Source organism: Parasteatoda tepidariorum, chromosome 2 (genome assembly GCF_982258835.1).
Source record: "Parasteatoda tepidariorum strain Cologne lab strain chromosome 2, Ptep-v5.0, whole genome shotgun sequence".
In the NCBI taxonomy this organism is placed as follows: domain Eukaryota; kingdom Metazoa; phylum Arthropoda; class Arachnida; order Araneae; family Theridiidae; genus Parasteatoda; species Parasteatoda tepidariorum.
In genome coordinates, this window is record NC_141756.1 from 58019427 (window position 1) to 58040147 (window position 20721).

At 28.5% G+C, this 20721-nt stretch overlaps 1 protein-coding gene across 4 annotated transcripts in view; it reads left to right on the plus strand.

Moving 5' to 3' along the window:
- LOC107446305 (cGMP-dependent protein kinase 1) overlaps nt 1-20721 on the plus strand; it is a 97126-nt gene that overhangs the window by 42556 nt on the left and 33849 nt on the right. The window contains exon 1 of one of the 4 annotated variants that reach the window (XM_016060915.5): nt 15721-16495. The exons of 2 other annotated variants lie outside the window; for them this stretch is intronic. In XM_016060915.5, the coding sequence (XP_015916401.1) occupies nt 16086-16495 (410 nt within the window). In that variant the 5' untranslated portion in view covers nt 15721-16085. Of the gene's footprint in view, nt 1-15720; nt 16496-20721 lie in introns of those variants that run through there. One more of the 4 variants, XM_016060914.5, reaches the window with a different exon arrangement.

The following is a 20721-nucleotide window of genomic DNA, read 5'->3' on the forward strand; positions in this document are numbered from 1 at the left end:
TGATGTTAAGAATTTATTTATATCATAATGCTTACCTTTACACTAAGATATAAGCAATAAGCATTTATAAGTGTAAAATAACTGTAATATGCCAATTATTAGTTATTAAATATAAGTATTTTGAATAGTTACAAAAAATCACATTTTGGGGCAATTTTTCTTTTTTTGTTTTAAAGTTTCCTTAAAATTTTTTTTCTAAAGTTTTCAAAGAATCTTATTCTGGTTCGAATTAAATTAATTAAAATCTAAATTGTGTTAGCTTTGACAAACAACGACTCTCAACGCTATTCTTTTAAATAAAATTCGGCTACTAACTAAACTTTACTAGTATTACGTTGTGTTTCCAAAACTACGATGCGTCGAAAAATTCGCTATAAAACGCTAAAATAGAATAATAATTTTTAAAAAAACATTACAATTGATATTTTGAGTCTTATGTTTTCAATAATTTAATTACATAAATCAAGCTTCATTACTAATGTCTATTTTTTAGAATTCAAAACTATACATCTTTTTCAAATTTTGAGACGTATAAAAACTAAAAAGTTAGTAAATAAATTATTGAAATAAAAACTTACAACTCTTCCTTTCTTTTGTAGTTCTCTTAGTAAAACTTAAACAGCTTCAAAAACATTTAAATTATTTCGTAATATATATTTATTCCTAACCTGTAAATTATTTCAAATTCAAAAGAAATTAGTTTTAAAAATATTTATAAATGTTGTTTTTTTTTAAAATAAAATTAAATCTATCATTACTTATTAGTTTGCATCAAAGAAAAACAATATTAGCAAAGCAAATATTTCTTGCTTTAAAAGCTGTTCACAGAGAAAAAAAAATTAATTTAAATATCTTTGAATTCTTTTATGCCTTTCAAAAAATGATACTACAATTGAGTAAAATCATCATAGATTCAATAATATTATATTTTAAAATATTGATATTTTATTAGAGTCCTTAAATTTAATTTTGATGCATTTGTAAGTTCATCATTATATTTTTATTTTAATGTTACATTATCGAAATTACCATCATTATATTATTCTGTAAGCATTTCCGGTTTCTGTGTTGCGCTATTTGTAGTTCTTTCAGTTACATTCATAAAATTTAAATTTGACATTCTTAATTTAAATGATAATAATTTATAATTATGATAAAAATATACAGGAAAAAGTTGTGTTATTATTATATATATATTTTTTTATCTCGATACAGACATTTCTGACAAAAAAAAGTATAATTTTTAAACGCAACTTTCTATTAATTCAAATGACAAGCTTTGTATTTTCAAAAGAATTCTGTTTTCAGCTATTTTCTTTTCTAAGTCAGGTGTTTTTTTTATTATTTTAAGTCTTATGACTGCAATAATTATTATTACAATCTTTATCTTCTTTTTTACTTTAATTTTCCTGGAAAGTGCATTGAATGTTTTTGTTAACTCATGATTTCGTATTCTTTCATTTCGGATTAATAAAAAATACATATTTCCAAGGAAGTCTTGTATTTTTATTGTCTAACATTACGTAATGTTTGAAATGTTTTGCATTAAACTTTCTACAGATGGCAGCACCACTGGCAGATAGTTGTTTTCCATTTGTAAACAAATCTCATAACACTGCCCCCGTTATTGTGTAATCAGCCATTCTTTGATGTGTTAAAGTTAAGATGCTATATATTGGACAAATAAGGACATGCTTCTACTATATTTATGACATAAAATTCACCTGCATAAACATTGACGTTGTATGTATCTTTCAAAATCATTGACGAAAATAGAAAATATAATGTTTAATATAAAATAAAATAAGACATTTTTATAGTATTCAGACAGAAATTAATAATATTTTCTCCATTTTTGTTTTGCTATTGTAAAAGCACTAATTGCATTTTATGTAATTTTTTTCAGGGCTGTTTTGGCCTTTTTTTTTAGTTTTCATATAGTACTATTCTTGAAGTTTAGAATCAGTAACTTAATTTTGAAACAAGTAATTTGTAACTCAATCGATGGTATATGAATTGAGGGTACTTTAAAACATTTGATCGGTTTTATAAAAATATAGATAAAAATGATAGATTATATAGAATTTGAATAATTATAATTATAAATAACGGTCTGAAAACAACATTATAAAGGAGCAAATAAAATCATATTAGTTTCGTGTACTTAAAACGTAGCTTATTTTAATTACTATAAAAATAAATTTATTTTATGCGTTGCAAACATATAATTAGTTTTGCTCTTTATTTTATAAGATATTTTTCAAGGAGAAGTTTATGAAAAACATGTTGGTCGTAATTCATTTAAAAAAAAATTTGATAATATTCCATATAAACTTATTAAATTATTTCACGAACATTTTAAAAATGCATCTCAAGAGGCAGAAACTATTGTAATTTGTAGAAAAATTTTGAGTGTTTTCAGTCTAGTAGTAATCGTGACTTCTGAGATTGGCAATGATTTTAAATTCAGCTATTTATAATAGATGGCGCCACTTTATTTAACTTATCTCAAAATTTAAAGTTTTGTCTTTTTGGTTTTAGAGTAAATCTGATTTCATATTTCGTTACAATGTAGCCTTTGAAAAGAGATAATTCTTGTTTTAATTTTTCTTTCTTTACTTTACTTCATATTATACAATTTCGGTTTGAAAATATTTTTTATTGCAATTGTCAATTTTTTTAAAACTGGTATGCTTTCTGGTATGCTTTTTTTTAAATTTGTCCAATAATTTTTTTAAATGCTTAAAATAATTAAGTTCATCCACATAATAAATAACAATAAAAAAGTGAAATTTTGCGTGCTTCGAAAAGAGCTGCAAATTTTCGAAAAGAAAAAGTTTTTATTCATTTAGTTTCCAGTTAGTAATTAAAAGATTATTTAAGAAATAAATCTGTATTTATAAAAATGAATGTGTGTCTGTCATAGACTCCTAAACCATCCAACCGGAAGTGCTGAAATTTGGCAATCAGATAGTTTGAAGCACGTGGAAGGTCACTTTCTACAGAATATTCTACGATAAACCGTTCGAGCTGTATGAGCGAAAAATTAGCCTTTAGCTATAGAGCAGCCACGCGCTGAAGCTGAAGTGCAACATAGGTTCACGCGACAATACAGCGACACGTGTAGTTTGCTTGATTTTTTGCTGGTGTCTTATCAGTGCTGCTTGTTTTAATGAGCTTATAGACAGATGTTCAAAATTTAAGCCCATCACTACAGAGATGAGGATGAGCAGATTTACTTCCAGATGAGATGTAAATAAATATGCCGATGAAAACTAATAAATTTTTCATTATTAATTGTACTATTTGTTTATTCACAGATGCATTTTTTTTCTTCATTAAAGCAGCTCTCTTTGCATTTATTGCTGATATCATTATTTTAGAAATGACTATGTGAAGATTTGAAGAAATGAGCAGTTGCATATATTAAAACTCTAAATACCGGTATTTAACTGAACATTTCAGAAAGAATTTTCGTTTCTTTCCTTTTTTTTCTCATAAAACATGCGTTCCATAACCAGTATATATGTTAATGTCATTTGAGTATTTAATATTCATTATTTTTATGACATTATGCTATAATTAAATAAATAAAAAATAAAACTGTGTTAATTTTAAATTTTTAATTATCAGAATGTTAGCGATTTTCACCCATGATCAGTTGAATACTATTATAATTTTTAATAAAACATTTTTTCCTTTTTGAAATTAGTGTGGATGACATAACATTTTAAACAATAAGAAAAGCTGTCAACACGAAGACTGGTATAATACAAAAATGAATGAGTGCTTTTACATGCTTATGTGTAAAAGCACTCATTCATTTTTTTATGCTTACGCGTATGTACTTATAGTATGCGTATGCTTACGCGTATGTACTTATAGTATGCGTATGCTTATGCGTATGTACATATGGTAAACTTAGCTAAGTGGTCTTTAAAGCTGTTAAATACTTTGGATTGTTGACACTTGTAAATAAAGAATTTTATTTAAATGAAAATAACAAATTGTAATATTATTTATAAGTCTACATAATAGAATTTAGCTGTAATATTCCTCATATAAGTGAGAGACGGATCATGGGTTAGAGTCCCCTCGCACCCAGGCTAACCGTGGAAGGTTTTCGTGGTTTTCCTCTCCATGTAACTCAAATGCGAGTTAGTTTCATCAAAAAAAGTCTTCCTTGAAGGTTTGTTTGGTACAATGCTTGATCCAGGAGTTCACTTGTCTTCTGGTTTGTGTTCAAAATTACAAGGCTACGGAGTTGAACATCGGTAGCCGGAAACTTGCAATTGGGTCGGCTGTTCAACGACGGTTATGAAATAAAGTAAAATTATAACCAAGTGAACCACGGTGGCTTAGGGGATAAAGCGTTCGCCTCCTAATAAGGCGACTCAGGTTCGCATCCCAGCGGTAGCTGGTTCATACGAATCCTACTCCGGCTCGCACCAACCACAACGGTGATATCATCAGTAGAAGACGGTTCATGGGTTAGAATTTTCTTGCCCTCGGGCTAACACTAGGAGGTTTTTCTCTCCTTATTACGCAAACGTGGCTTAGTTCCATCAAAAAGTTCCTTACAAAGGCAAATTTCTCCAGTATTTGATCCAGGAGTTCCCTTGTCTTCTGGATTGGGTTCAAAATTACAAGGCTACGAAGTAAAGTAGTAGTAAACTCTGTATTGGGTCGGCTGTTCAACTCCGGTTATAAAATAAAGTAAAAAAAATCATATGTGCATTAAAATTTATTATTTAATTTCTTATTTACTCAGTAGTGTTGCAGTAATAGGCTTATTGATGTTTGGAAGGCGAGAGTTGAAAATTATGAATTGTTAAAAAAGTTTATGTACATTAACAAATAATTAAAATTCGGATTGTTGTGTAGAAAAGAAAGAAGAAAAAAAAAAACCAGTTTGGCACGCTTTCAACTGTTACTTCCACTAGTTTTCATTAAAAATTCAAGGTAATCTTCTTTTAATTACGAAGTACTACTACCTTTGCACGGAGAATATCAAACTCAACTATATTAGCGGATAAAAATAGCTCACTCTAATTACGAAACGCTTAACTAAATTAATCAGAAGTTTCTATTTTTGTCTTGTCTGGTATTTCAATTAAATCTCGTTGTCGACCTTGACCATTAGTCAGACGCTGATATGTTAAGTTACAGAATTTACTTTTAACAAGCTTTTTATTTTTGTTAACTATGGAAATCATTATTTTACCATGTTTTCTAATCGATAATATAATACCATGTTATGTCTAATATAATACCATGATAATCGATACCATGTTTTCTAATCGATAATATAACTACAAAAATTTTTAACGTAGTTTTAAAGAATATGAAGTTCTAAGGAATTAAGTTAATAATGAAAGAAGATAGTGTACTCACTAATTTCATGGAGCGTTGTTTTAAAAAAAATTTCTCAATTTAAAAAAAAAAAAAAAAAATACGAATTTGAACCCTTTCACACTTAACGGGACACATACGTCCCGAGCAAATATCAAAAAAATCTTTTGGGACAGAAACCCTTCCCTGTCTAATGGGAGATAGTCCTGCCAATATTTTTGAAGGTATTTTCATTCACAGAACATAGATGGCGCTACCGTACATAATGCTGCCTTACTCATAGTTTATGCTACCAAAATTGTTCTGTTGTAAAAAAAAAAAAAAAAAAAAAAAAAAAAAAACTCGTCGCGAAAGGGTTAACAAGTTAGATAAATTGCATAGTAGTACCCACGGAGATTGAAAATTTTCGTGAGTTAAATCGTTTGTATAATTCTGAGGAAATAACAATTAAAAAAAATGAATTATGAAAACTCGTAAAAAATTTTTAACTGCAATTTTTTTTTAATGAAAATATAAAAACCAGACTGTTTGGTATTTAAAATAAAGCTGTTTAATATTATTATGCAGGAAAAAGAACTTCCTACTTTGTGATCTGACTTTGTGTTTATTATTGTAAATAAAATAACAAATTTTAATTATTATTTTTTCTTCCGTGAAATTATATTGAAGAACTGATTTGATAGTTTACAGAATTACGATTCACCTATTTATTCTATTGGAATAGCATTTCAAACTGAAATATTGTTATCATATTCTTGATTAGTTACTGAAATCATATTCGCTTACTTTCTCTCTATATTTTGGGGTTTAACTATGAAGTTGTCCTTATTCAAAAAAAGTTTCGTGTTTGATTCGAAATAATTATCTCTAATTAATTAGCCTAACTTAAAAAATTAAAAAAAAAAGGTTACAAAAAAAATTACTTAAGTTTAAAGAAAAAGTTCGTCTTATATTCCTTACTTAAATATAAAAATTAAGTCGTAATGAAAAAAATTCCGACTTAATTCACAGAGATAAGACAAAAGATTATTTCAAGTAATTAATCAAAATCAACTTGGTTTTTAATTAACATATTTGATGTATAACTCTTCAGTCTTATCGAATTATTCAAATCCCGTTTGTAAACAATCATTTAAACAGATGTACAGTGCTCAAAATAAAAAACGGACCACCCTAAATAACTTTTAATCAAATGATCGGATCTTCGCTCTCTAGGGGACTCAATCTTAATGGTTCTAGGGCGCTGATCTCAAACATGCTAATTAGTTAGTACAGACGATATTTTAAGTAACGAAATCAGACATAAAAATTTAGTTTCTCTGAATAAGCATACATTTTTTCCACGGATTCGGTTTTTTGGACCCCCAAAATATTGGGGTAGCCGCAATCTGGGAAATATGGTTCCAATAGTTTGGTCAGGAGAACGGTTCAAAGTTTGGACCTCTTAATGTTAATTTTACTTTCTATGAATTTCCTTATATTTCGAAAAATTTTTAGCGGATTGAAAAAATTTGGCACTTAGTTAAACAATTCATTTATCCAAATATTGCGAAATAGAATTTTTAGTAAATATTTATTTTCTTAAATTATTTTAATTAATAGCAATCGAAAATATTTTGAATTGCCAGGCATACAATTTTTGCCCCATTTTAACGAACGTAATTTTGAATGGCCAAAAACAAAATTTGAGCGAAATCGGTTGAATAGTTCCTGAGAAATCAACTTTTTCAAAATTAACTAGTTGACTGATTTCGCTCAAATTTGTTGGCCATTTGCATTCTTCAAAATAATGTAAAAAACTGTATACCTGAGAATTCAAATTTTTTCTCTTTTAATTTTTCTCTTACTTTATTCTCTTAAAAAGTTTCCGAGATAAAACGAAATACTCAAAAAGTAAAATTAGCATTAAGAGGTCCAAGCTTTGGACCGCTCTCCTAACCAAATTTCCAAAATTGCATAATTATTTTGAGGATCGGAAATCTGAATCCGCCGAAAAAAAGGTATATTTATTCAGAGAAACTACGTTTTTGTGTCTAATTTCGTAACTTAAAATATTGTCTGCATTAATTTATTAGCATATTTGAGATTAACCTTTTGAACCATTTAAATTGAGTTCTAGAACGTGAAGATCCGATCATTAGATCGAAAGTTATTCGGGGTGGCTCGTTTATTTTTGTGTGCATTGTACATTAAAATGGGGGGGGGATTTATAAACTATTTCGCAATTATAAATTATTTAGACACGTGTGAACGAAGATTATTACTCACAACAGCCTCAGTTATCACATTTTTAAATTAAAATTTCTAAAAATTGTATAATGAATAAGTTCCCTTAAGAGAGACATTTAGCACTTTTTGTGTGGCATTCCGCACGTTTTTGCTTTAACCAAACTTACTGAACTTGCGAGATGTTACTTGCAAATTAGCACGTACGCTTAGTATGCAGCATTTCACGTGCGTATGATCTTTGCAACTCATTTACAACCCGAACAATCTCGGTTTTTTTAATTTGGAGATGAGTTAGGAGAGCTGACTATTGGAAACCCGAGGCTGAAGATTTTAAATTCGAATCATCTCTAACTCGAGGTTGATATGATTTTTTTTGTTTCCGTGCCCACCTAAACCTGAATATAAAGAAGAAGAAAAAACGAAATTTGCGAAAGTCTAAACTTTAAACTTGCTAATAAAAATGATGTATTAGTGAGATAACAGATTTACGGATCTGGTGTTTCTTAATTTTGTGCATTAAATTTTTTTTTACGTTTTTGTTTAAAAAAATTTACATTTAAAAAACTATTTTAAGCAGATTTTTGTATATTTGTTAAATTTGAAAGTAGTAAAAAAGTATAAGAAAACTTAAGAGTTATGGGGATACCGAAACTTAAAACTTTTTATTTTATTTTAACCAATAATGATTTTAAAACTTTTAATTATATTTAAGTCTGATGCATGATCCCTGCTTTCTTTAATTTTTCGGTTGCCTTTATGAAATTATTTTAAATGAAATGTCAATTAAAAATAAATGACAGTTTTTTCAAACAAAATATATAATTTTTTCAATTGCACAGGTATTTCCCATCAGGCCTTTCATAACTAAATTCTTTTGTAAAGAAGTATTTCCTTAATAACCATTTTCAACTTTTATAGCAATGTTTTAGTTTTCATTTCAAAGAAAACCATAGAAAAGCTGATTTTAATTGTTTTCAGCTCATGAATAAACATCAAAAACAAATTCCTAACTGAACTAGATAAAGCTCCAGGACTGTGAATTTAGTGTCGGACATAAAATCTAAGATGATTAATGATAAAACTTTGGAAAAAAACATTTCTCGTAGTAAATATTATAAAAATATTCAATTGGTTAACACGTTCACAATCGTTTTTATATTCAATATTTAAAATTCGAGGTTCTGTCGAAAGAAAGTTTGTCATTTAGGGTTTTATAGCCGAAACAAAATTGGAAATCGCTGCTCTATGGAACTTAAGCTCTTACGTTCGAGAACATGTAACAGTTTCAAATTTGTCTGTCTGATTCAGAGGACTGTCTGGCTGATTGTTAAAACGATGAGTCACCTTAAAAACATAATTTATTCAATAAACGAGATAAAATGTTAAATAAACAATACATTTCCCAAGTTCTGAATGACATCACTTATTTTATACGCACTCGAAACAATTTGTCATCTTCGCAGTACCTACCTAATTGGATTTTGAAATAAAAAATAAAAAAATTTGTACGAATTCCCTTGTTGTCATATTAATCTATGCGAAAGTTTACATCATGTTAAAAATCGTACAAACTGTTATGTTCCACACGTGGAAACTGTAATCGTAGTTAATCATGTAAACAAAAACTTTTTAGGTTGTTCGTTGTTGTTTGGATAATAAATAAATACTTTTATTTTATTTTTAATTGTTGCGACATGTGTTTCAGTAGTTTTTATTCTTTAGAGAAAATAAGTGTAAAAATAATTTTAATCAATTATTAAATCAGTGCAATATTTAGTATTTGAGCCGCGATGGCTCAGGGGATAGAGCGTTCGTCTTCCTATGACGTGAACTGGGTTCGAATCCAGCTATGGCTTGTCAATACGAATTCCTCATACGGCTTGCACCGAACACAGTGCTGACTTAAAAATATCCTCAATGGTAGACGGATCATGGGTTAGAGTCCCCTTGCCGTCAGGCTAACCGTGGGAGGTTTTCGTTGTCTTCCTGTCTATGTAGCGCAAATGCGGGTTAGTTCCATCAAAAATTGCTCCACTAAGGCAAATTTCTCCCAATACTTGAAACAGGAATTCCCTTGTCTTCTGGATTGGGTTCAAAATTACAAGGCTACGTAGTTGAACATGAGTTGTCATAAACCCAAATATTGGATCGGCTGTTCATCGACGCTTATAAAATATTTAGCATTTTTAATTTTGAAATTAGAATCCAAAAATTAAATTTAAAATAAAAATATAGATTATTTTAAAAATAAGTAGGGACTCATGAACTTCTAAGGCAGTTCACTTCAGATTGCCTCTCTCGATCCTTTCACTTTGTTCATTCGCACTGAAATAAATGCATTGCCCATAGAGCAGAAAAAATTAACGATATTGGAGTAGTATTGATATTAAGTTCGGAATAACATTTTACAATTTTATATTGCTGGAAAACTAATCAGAAATTTAAACAATGAAAGCTAGTCGCGTTTTTCATCTACAGACAAAGTAAGTAGTTGCTATGCTAACAGTTCATTTTAAACTAAACTAAACTGTGCAAAAAAAAAAAAAATTAATATGAAATGAAATAACTCAAAAACAAATATCCACCTCAATGATTTTAATATCGGAATGCTCCTTTAACGATTCTTTAAAAATGTTCAATATTTTAGATAGTTTTATCTAATAGTTAAGTTACGACAGGAAGAAACATGTTCTGTTGAAATGTTTTAAAACTGCGACGGTTAGCGACAACGTCAGTAATCTTTTTTTATAATATAAAGAGAAACATAAAAAAATTAGAATTATCTTCTTCTTAGCGAAGTTTTGATTATAAAGTGAAATATTGATGGAACACATGATTCATGATTATGGAGTCTTTGCAGTATCCAAAAATCCCCCCCCCCCATCTTCTTATGCGATATAAATTAATAGATCTTTACATTTTTATTCTTTAACGTGAACTGTGTTTAATGTTTAGTTCTTGATAAAATGGGACCTTGTTTATGCACCGATAATATAAATACTGTGGCCTGTTTCGCTTAACTTTGACCCAATTGCATCTTCTTCTTTTTTTTTTTTTTTTTTTTTTTTTTTTTTTTTTTTTGAAGGTTTTAGCTTCCTATACTTTCAAATAAGTAGCATCGAATTTTCTTTCAATAAAGACATTTATTTTTAAGCAGTATTTTTTACATTCATTTTTAACAATATTTTCACCTACATTTTTAAACAGTATTTTTTACATTTATTTTTAAACAGTATTTTTGCATTCTACTTTTTAAATTCATTTTTAAAAAAATTTTTTTGCATTCATTTTTATATATTTTTATTTAGTTTATTTATTTTTATTCAGTTTTTATATATTTTTATTCATTTTTTTTTATATTTATTTTTAAACAATATTTTTTACATTCATTTATAAACAATTTATTTTAAATTCATTTAAACAATATTTTTTACATTCATTTTTTAACATTATTTAAGAAAATTCTTTTATACACAATAAATAATTTTTGTGCCTGAGTATTGTTTTAAAGTTCAGTTAATAGTTAATTTTTTTTATCGTAAATAAGTTAATATATAATTAATAGTACTCTATTATTTTTGTTACATGCTATAAATTTTTTTAAAAGAGGTGTACGTTAACCTAGATAAAGAAAGAATTTAATTTAGTTAAGTTCCTGATTAATATAGTGAAGAAGAAAGATATATTGCCATCATTTAATAGCAAATCATTGTTTAATAATTCTTTTATTAAATTATGTCATTTAAAAAAGACCGACACTTGGCGATTTTTATGAATAGCATCTTTTCATGTTTTTTCCCTTCCGTGCGTAGTAATTGATATAACGAGTAAAATGAGAAAAAAAAATAATGAGAAAAGAAAGGAAATAAACGTACAAATTAGTAAAAGCGTCTTTTATTTAATTAATAAAGAAAGCTTAACTTGTAATTTGTGGTATGGTTCTGTTTTTTTTTTTTAAAAATAATAGCTTTTTTTTTTTTTTTTTGCTTACGCAGGTATATTTTCTAGGGAAAAAAATTGAGTTTTAGAAAGATTTGGTTTATTATAATCTCAACATGCTAATCCTGTTTATTTGAACTTCAACAATGTCTGAACAATATCGGTCATTATGGAAATTATGTGTTGAATGACCCTCCTAAACTTGTGCTCTTTTAATGCAGTACATGGCATTTCATTGTTCATGTTTACTCATCATTCTTTTGTAGAGCAGTAGCCCGAATCGAACTTTGCCTTTAAATTGAGCTTTTATTTTGATAAATAGCTATTATGGCTATTACGATGAAAAACTGAATGAGGTTTTCCGTTTTTTTCTTCTTATAACAAAAGCTCTAGTGATTTTGGTATGTTGTGAATCATTCTAATAATGTAATGCCAATGACACTAATTGACAAATATTACGATTCTGATCTCAGTTAAGTATATGTATGTATATGTCCAGTTAAGTATGTAGCTTATTATATTGCTGAAGTTCATTTAGTTTGGAAAAACAATGTTATTTGCTTTAAGTTAGAGTAAAACGCATTATTTTAAATCAGTTGATTTATTTGATTCAATACGTGTGACTTTTATGACGTTGTAGTTAAAAACGTTTTATTACGAGTTGTGTTTTTTGACATTTTTTTGTGACTTATTTGTTGATTGCTGCACTGTTTACAAAGAAGTTTACGGAATTGACTTTTATGATCCTCTTTCAAAATAACGCATTATAGTAATTAACACTAGAAAGACTGAAACTTAGTATGTATCTATATTGCCCAAAAGCAGCCAAAATGACTGTATTGTGAAAGAATAACTAATGTATAAAAAAATTTGTTATTTTTTAATATTTTTATATTATTTAAAATTATATAACAAGTTATTTGTAAATATTAACAATAAAAAAATTTGCATTTTTATTTGTACTTTTTTTGCAAATGAAAAAGCAGTTAAAAAGCAGTCAAAATGACTTCCTTGGGCAATCTAGTGTTAAATAATAAATATCGTTTGGTTTTAATGAAATTTTTGATACGTATTAAAAATTTAAAGAATATCGTTTTATTTTAAACTAGCCGCCTAAGGCGGCCAGCTGTCCGCCACGCTGAAGGTTTTCACAAATAAAGTTTTTTAAAACGTAGCAGGAAATCTGAAGATTAGTGGACAATTAAAGTGTTCCTGTCCTGCAATTTTGTCTTCATATCCAGTTCTGCTGCAGATGTGTTATAGCTCTTGAGGATGTTTGAAATTATATAGCTACAACGCTTAAGAAAAAAAAAACTAAAATGCTAAATACATGAAAAGAACACGAAAACGAATAAATGTTTTATGGTATCAATTTCTATTTCTATATAATTTTTTATGGTATCAAATTCTATTTCTATATCTGTTACGTCAAGCACTCAGGTATTATAATTTGATCTAGTTGTGCTTGTATAATTTTGATCTAGTTGCGCTTTCTACGTCATTTTGTTAACATCGTTTGGTTTGTTATTTAACATCGTTTGGTTTGTTATTTCTAAGTTAACTTTCAAAAAATTGGCTGGCATCAGCATTTTTATTCTTTAAGTTGCTTATTTTTTCTTTTGGAATTCGTTCCTTTTTAGCAAAATGTTTTTCAACCTAATCGAATTCTTTGCCGACTGTTCTCTGTATATATAAAGAAAATAAAGTAAATATTTTTAAAGTGTTGTGAAAAGAATTTTTAGTTGTACAAAGTACTACAATATCGCTTCAAAAATTATCGTCTTCGCTTAAGAAAAAAAAAAATAGAGCGTGGAAAGAAGAAGAAAAACTTATTATAACAATTATGAACAGCGACAAATATATCAAAGCGAAGCGTTCTATTTACGTATCGAATATGTTGCCACATTTTTAATACAAAAGTTAAACTTTTCTCCACTTTAATAAATGTAAACTAATGCGAACTTTACAATTAAATTATTAATTCCTTCGTATATCATTGGTTTAAGTTGTCGAAAATTAATATTTCAATTGTAAGGTTCGCATTAGCATACATTTATAAGAGTGGGGAAAAGTATATGCATTTTTTAATAGTTTTTTGAATATGGCTCTTTGAAGACGAAAAAGCAGACGAAAAGCATAGACTTACAAAATGACTGATAACTAAATAACTAATCCAAATTTTTAAAAAAGAAAAAAAATACTTCTTCATTATGTCAAAACACAATTATGTGCCGAGTTTCGTGCCTGGGCGAGGCTTCTGGGGCGATATATTGTGATTACAGACACACACACACACACACACACACAGCCGCTTTTATTATTATGTATAGATGTATAGATGAGTATTTGCAACTCGAGAAAAAGTGATTATACATATAGCCTTATTTGCCTATAGCCATGGGATTTAAATAAGATTTAATTGGATAACTGTAAGCGACGTCACGCGCGTGTGTAAAACCTGATTGGCTTCTAAATCGTCAAATGCCACGATTTGCCTACAATGATGTCACTTGCAGGCTATCTCTAGATGGACTTTTATCATTTGATAAATAATAAATTATTATCGTTTGTATTAGTTGAGTTAAAATATAGTATGAACTCTTTTTTGATGAAGAAAAAACACTTATAACTGTAGTCAATCGTCTTGTTACGGGAGACGGAGTAGGCTCGTTTTCTCAAATTGATTGTATTACATTAATTAATCTGTAGTGCATATAACATTGGCTCTACGTTTAAAGAGGAACATGTCTTTGGTAAAAATGTTATACTGCCTATGAAAAAAAATTTCGCAAGACTTTTCTTCGTTTCAGTAACCAATAAGTATTAGTGAAGGAATTTTGACAATACAAGTATTTCATAATCCAATTTAAATATTTTGGCCTTAAGTCAACCTTTAATTCACATCAAATATAGAGTTATAAACTGCAAAATTATTCATTCTAGTAGAACCATGACTACAGAGCGGCCCAAACTGCTAAACTTTTGTATCACATTCACCTATACCAGTGAAAGTAACTGTTCTAAAAAATTCCAATTATATCATTGAAATGTTTTAGACCTGTTCAGATAAGTTTTTTTTTTAAATCTTTCCGTTTAAATATTTTTATAATTATGTTGTGATTTGAAAACCTAATTGAATGTGCTTATTCGTTAAATATGTCAGAGAAAAACTTGTTTTAAGTAATCACTGGTATCTGCATTACACTATATTCTTGCACTTTCAGTTTTTTAAATTTATTTATTTTATTTTAAAAAACATAAAATAAAATAGTATGCCTTCTTAAATGAATAATCCCAAGAAATTTATAGGAAAGATATACTTGATTTTTGTTTGTAAGAATACTTAATCGGTTTCAAATATTTTTAGATTCAACAGGTTCGTTTAGCTTTAATGGTTAAAATTAACACCGTATATATATTTTTTTCTGTTTTATGTAATAAAGTTTAAAATAAAGATTTAGTTTTTATTAATTGTAATGACATGAATATTTATTAATTGTTTTATCATTACTGCAGAAGACTTAATGTCATCATCACTGCACTCAAAAATTAGTTTTGAAAGCACAATTTTGAAAAAAAATTTGCGAAAGCTTTTATTTCATTTACATTTTATTTCATCTCATTAACGTTCAAAAAGACAAGAAAACGCATATTTTTTTATACTTTTATTTGTGTTTTAAGTAATATGTTTTTTGTTAGAACAATATTTTCAAACATGTGTACCATCGAACTATTTAAAATGATAAATAATAAAAATCAATTATTTTTGAAAGTTTGTACTGGGCTTACAATTCTCCTTATTTAATATTTTTTAGATATCCGTATCTTTTAATTAAATACTTTGTTTTGGCAATGAAATATTTTTAAAAAAAATGCTTATTCTTAATGGTAAATGAAAATCATTCTTTCATTTTTCATATTGGAGGGGAGGACTTAATGAATTTTAATTGTCGCCGTCCGCTGTCAACCCTTGGTCGCCTTTTCGGAAAAATCCTGTTATCACCCCCAATAACAGTATAATGTGACAAATTGGTATTTGAAATAGACATCCTTAATAGTATGATATCATCATTTAAAATATGCATCGTTACACGCTTTTGTTTATTTATTTAATTTTTTTTTGCTGTCAAACGTGATAAAGATTAAAAGACAAACGAATGAATCACTAGTTTTATAAAGAGTGCCAATCATAATTTCTCCCACATAAATATCGGCATGCCACAATTCCAAAAAGAGGACTATTTATCTTTACATGGCCTGATACACAGTAAACTGACTCAACCCATTCTCTCTTTGTTTAGTTTCCTTTTCTCACTACCTTATCTAAAAGATATATCAGAGTTTAGAGTTTCTTTACATAATCCAGAACATAAACCATAAACGAGTCGATTTAACCGTAAGCATTAGAGTGGCGTGACTTTCGCGAACACAGAAGGAAAAGTAGAAAAGAGTAAAAAAAAATAAATACATTCATTGCCTATGATCCTTGCCCTACTCTATCCTTGGGTGGAATTAAATTCTGCACGCCTGCGGCGTTTGGAATCAAGCCAGCCAGCAGCTCAACCATGCAATTATTCTCTAATTCTAAAACATACCACAGCAACCTGTTGAATGTGCAGAGCGGCGTCACAACTTCAGTGTCTACCTTTGTATCGTATTTGCTTGAGAGTGTCTTGTTAAGTATGCGTCGCCAGGTGGTGGAAGCTCGACGCGCTCTGGTCAACCTGGTCGGCCGACCGCCCATGTATGAACTCTTGGCTAGAGTTCATAGGTATGCGGCCGCGGACAAGATTCTTGTGTTGTGGTCAACTTCTGACTGGAAGTGGGAACTGTTGGATTATGTTTGGAAAATAGCTTGCGATGAAGCTTCTTTTATGAAGTTGGAAAGCATGGTTAGAGGGAAATGTTTAACTTATTTAGCTGACCAAGTTCACCATGCTGTTATAGATATTTGCCCTTTGTGTAAGCTTGAAAAGTAAGTAAATTTCTTTTTTAAATTATTTGTTGATATTACAAATAGTTTTATGTTATTATTAACTGATAACATCCTGTTATATGTTAGTATAACATGTTTTATTTGTTATATTAGCTAATGCAGAATAACTAGCGTATAACAAGGTATTTTGTTTTACGCATTTAATTTAATTTATAGTATTTTATTTACATGCTATGGGTAGCATCAGCAAATAACAGAATGTTCTGTGTTGCATGTTGTTATAACATGTAACAATGTGTGGAATTATTAAATTACATATTAATCATCAGGGGTCTGTTTAGAAGAAATTTGGGTCTTTTAACGGACCTTTCACAAAATTTCTTTCCATAAAGCCGTACAAAAATTCACAAAATATTTTAACTTAAAAACGGACCTTCCACAAAATAATTTATCTTTTGATCGGAGCTTACGCAAATTTGTTTATCTTCATTATTGTTTTGTTAATCGAATAAACCCTTCCCAGGGAGGTGGAGGTGAAGAAAGACAGATGTAAACGAACAAAGTTTTGTCTTCGGCAGACGCATCTTCCTTTATTCGTCCGAAATGAATAATCTGCGTTCAGCAGCATAGGCTAAATACCAAATATTTGTATGTTGCATTTCTAATTTACTAGCAACAATTACTGTTTATTTTTTAAAATTTAATTTTTTTTATTATAATTTTACAGTGTTGTGCATAATCTTGTATCTCTTTACAATTTAAAAACTCCTTGAAAAAAGTTTTTTCCAATAACAGGACCCTACTTGCACAAATTCACAAAAGCAGGAACCTGGTTGAAAGAATGTGATTTAACGTTTATTTTGTATTCACAAATTACGAGTAATTTTTTCACAATTTTACAAAAACGGACCTTTTACAAAATGTCTGGACAGACCCCTGATTTATTTATACAGAATTAGTAGCTCTTAAAATAATTTTATTTTCAATATTTTTTCCTATGTGGTATTTTTCAAGCATGATCTTATTAGAGTTTTGCCCGATAAATTCTTATCCTGAATATGAGTTTTGTTCCTCTTTTCTTCTTTTTAGAACCTCATACAATTTTTAAGTGAAATAAAATTCTTGCACTTTAATTCCAAAATAATTTCGTCTATAATATGCATACAATTGAAGATGTCAATATTGAATTGCTCTTATAGGTGACCGTAAGTGTGTAGTACAGCCAATGTTCATTTTTGATGAACGGTTATGTAATTAGTAAAAAAGAATCACGACTGTCAATATCCAAAATAAATAAATCAAAAAACTAGACAAAAAACAATTAAAAATTAATTTCATAGATTTTGGAATTGTGATTTTGATTGTCCTTATGTAAAGTCACGGATATCGTGCCGTGTTAATAGAATTACTTATAATTTGAAGATAATGTTTGTAGTTTATAACACAAATGCTACAAACTAAAGCGGGCAATTCAAACTTTCAAAGGTTGCACCAGCGAGAGGGCAAAAGGTTTTGCCCTGGGTTTTGACCCACCTGACTTGTCTGATCAGTACTCCAACTCTGAAAACCTTATTTTTTCTTTATTGTCTGTTTTGTGAAAGCTTGTCGTTTCTTGTTCATTGCTCTTATAAGCAATCGTTTTCATTTCCCCATTTTTTTAGTTAAGCAGCCATACGTCATATGTTGTTTGCATTGATAAAACTTGAATAATCTAAAGCTTAAGGAAAGATGTTTAAGAAATTAGCCCTTGAACTCATGGCATTGAAAATGAACTCCATTACTTTTCAAAGAGCTTGTTCATCAAGGTTTATATTTAGTTCAATATCGTACCATGCAGATTAAATTGAGTAAAATAATTGTTTGCGTGTTTTAAATATATTCTTTTCCAGAAATGTCTTTTACTTTTGTACTTTAATCTATTGGCATGTTTTTGCTAGTTTTTTTGTTGTTATTTTTCTTTGGTATATATTTTGTATTGCCTTTTCTTATACAGATTTAAAATATAGCAGAGCTTTTTATTTTTAAAAAAAAAATATCAGTGATTCTTATAGTTAATATACATGAAAGAATAGGTTATATGTAGAATTTACTGTAAAAAATATGAGCTAAATGTAGAAAGTTTTATATTTAGTTACTACACTTTTATTTTAAATCGTTATTACAAATACCAAATCTTATTTTTACTCAAGTTTAATGAAGAGAAAAAAAAAATTTTTTTTTCGATTTTTAATCGATACTGCGAAGACATAAGCTCACATTATCATTTACTCAGAGGGGATTGCTTTAAATTATATGCAAAAGTGATTACCAGCTAAGGTTCATTCTACTTTCTCTCACCCATCTCCAGAAAAATTTTTTTAAAAGTAAATAATATAACTGCTATTAAATTTAAGAGTCACTTTTATATTTATTAAGAATTGCCGTTAATCTTGCCTTCAACGGTTTTGTTACTGAAAAAATTTAGTGAGGGATTTAATTGTGTTGCTTGTGAATTTATTTATTTATTTTTTTTTTTTTACTACCTACATTTTATTTTTAACTTATTTTATGAGCAGTATTTTAATGGATTTAATTTCTGAGCACTGGTTTATTTTTTAACCTTTTTTTTTATGTGATTAGGTGAAAATACACAAATAAAACAAAATCCATCATAATATCTGCTGTTTCAAAAATTGTCTAGATAAAAAATGAAAATTGTATTTGTTACTGACTTATGAAAATTTTTTTCACTTCATTGACTCATTTTTAGAATTTAAATTTTAAAATTTTAAACTTTATATCTATATATTAAAGGATTTAATTATCTGTATTGATTAAGTTTTATTCATTTTTATATGACGAAGGGAAATTCCATCAATATTATATATAGTTTATAATGTTTTTTTTTTTTTTTTTTTTTTTTTTTTAAATTTTTTGTAGAGACACTTTCATGTCTTGTTTTATTTTTTTACAAAAAGAAATTCATTGTTAAACATCCCTTGAAATCATCAAATCTAGCGGTTGCGTCATTATTTGTGCATGTATAAGTTAATTACTAATGTTAGAATTCATGTTAGAACTGAACATTGAAAAGAGGATACAGGATAAAGATAGTTAATAACATGATAATCGGACATTTCGACAATTGTGGCCGTAAGATCTTTCCTTTGAAAGTTATTGTACATTTTTAAACATAATTATAAAAAATCAAACAAAGTATTTTCTTCTAAAACTATATCCTAAGGCTTATTATTAAATTCTTACAGTCATAAAGTAAGATAGCAATCAGTATTGTATCCTGTGGCACGTGTATAACTTTGACCTTTCAATTTCTTCTGTCTTATTCAATGACAATATTTAAATGATCGCGGCTTATCATTTTATTCTATTCGCATTTAATTTTCAAGTCGGAGAAATATTTAAAGTTTTCTCAGAATCACGAAATTTTGAAGGAAAAGTTAGCAAAGTGTTCACAGCTTATTAAATATAATTCAGAAAGAGCTGAAATTTTTTTTAAAACATCAATTGCTAAAATATTTATATATATTATTTTATGATGATGATGATAATTTGACTTTATGACATTTTTTTTTAATGAGCAGCGTTAAATAGCCGGTCCAATTCTGAGTTTGCAACTATCAATTTTCAACTCGGTAGCCTTGTTATTTTTGAACCGTACCCCTAGAAGACCACTGATGAGGTATTACATCAGCGTTGCGGTCTATGCAAAGCAGGCAGAAATCGTATCAACCAGCCACAGCTAAGATTCGAACCTGGGTCGCTTCATTGGGGGGCTAACGCTGTACCCCCTAAGCCACCATGGTTCACTTGGTTATGATTTTACATTATAGTATAACCGTCGTTGAACAGCCGATCTAATTTTTGAGTGTAAGATTACCAGTGTTCTACTCCGTAGCCTTGTAATTTTGTAAATAACCTAGAAGACAAGGGAACTGCTGGATTAAGCATTGGTACTAGCTAGCCTTCGTAAAGAACTTTTTTTATGGAACTAACACGCGTTTGCTTTACATGGAGGGGAAAACCTCGAAAACTACCCTCGGTTAACCGACTGCAAGGGGATTTTATTTACTCGACTGCAAGGGAATTTTATTTACTTATTAATTTACTCGAATCATCCTATATATTTAAGTAAATAAATACATATATTTATTAAACGTGTACAAGAAATCCCTAAAAATAAAATTGAATCTGTCACAAACATGACTCCCAATCATTTCATAAATCTGAGCTAATGAATAATTAAAAAAAAAAAAAAACTGTGATGG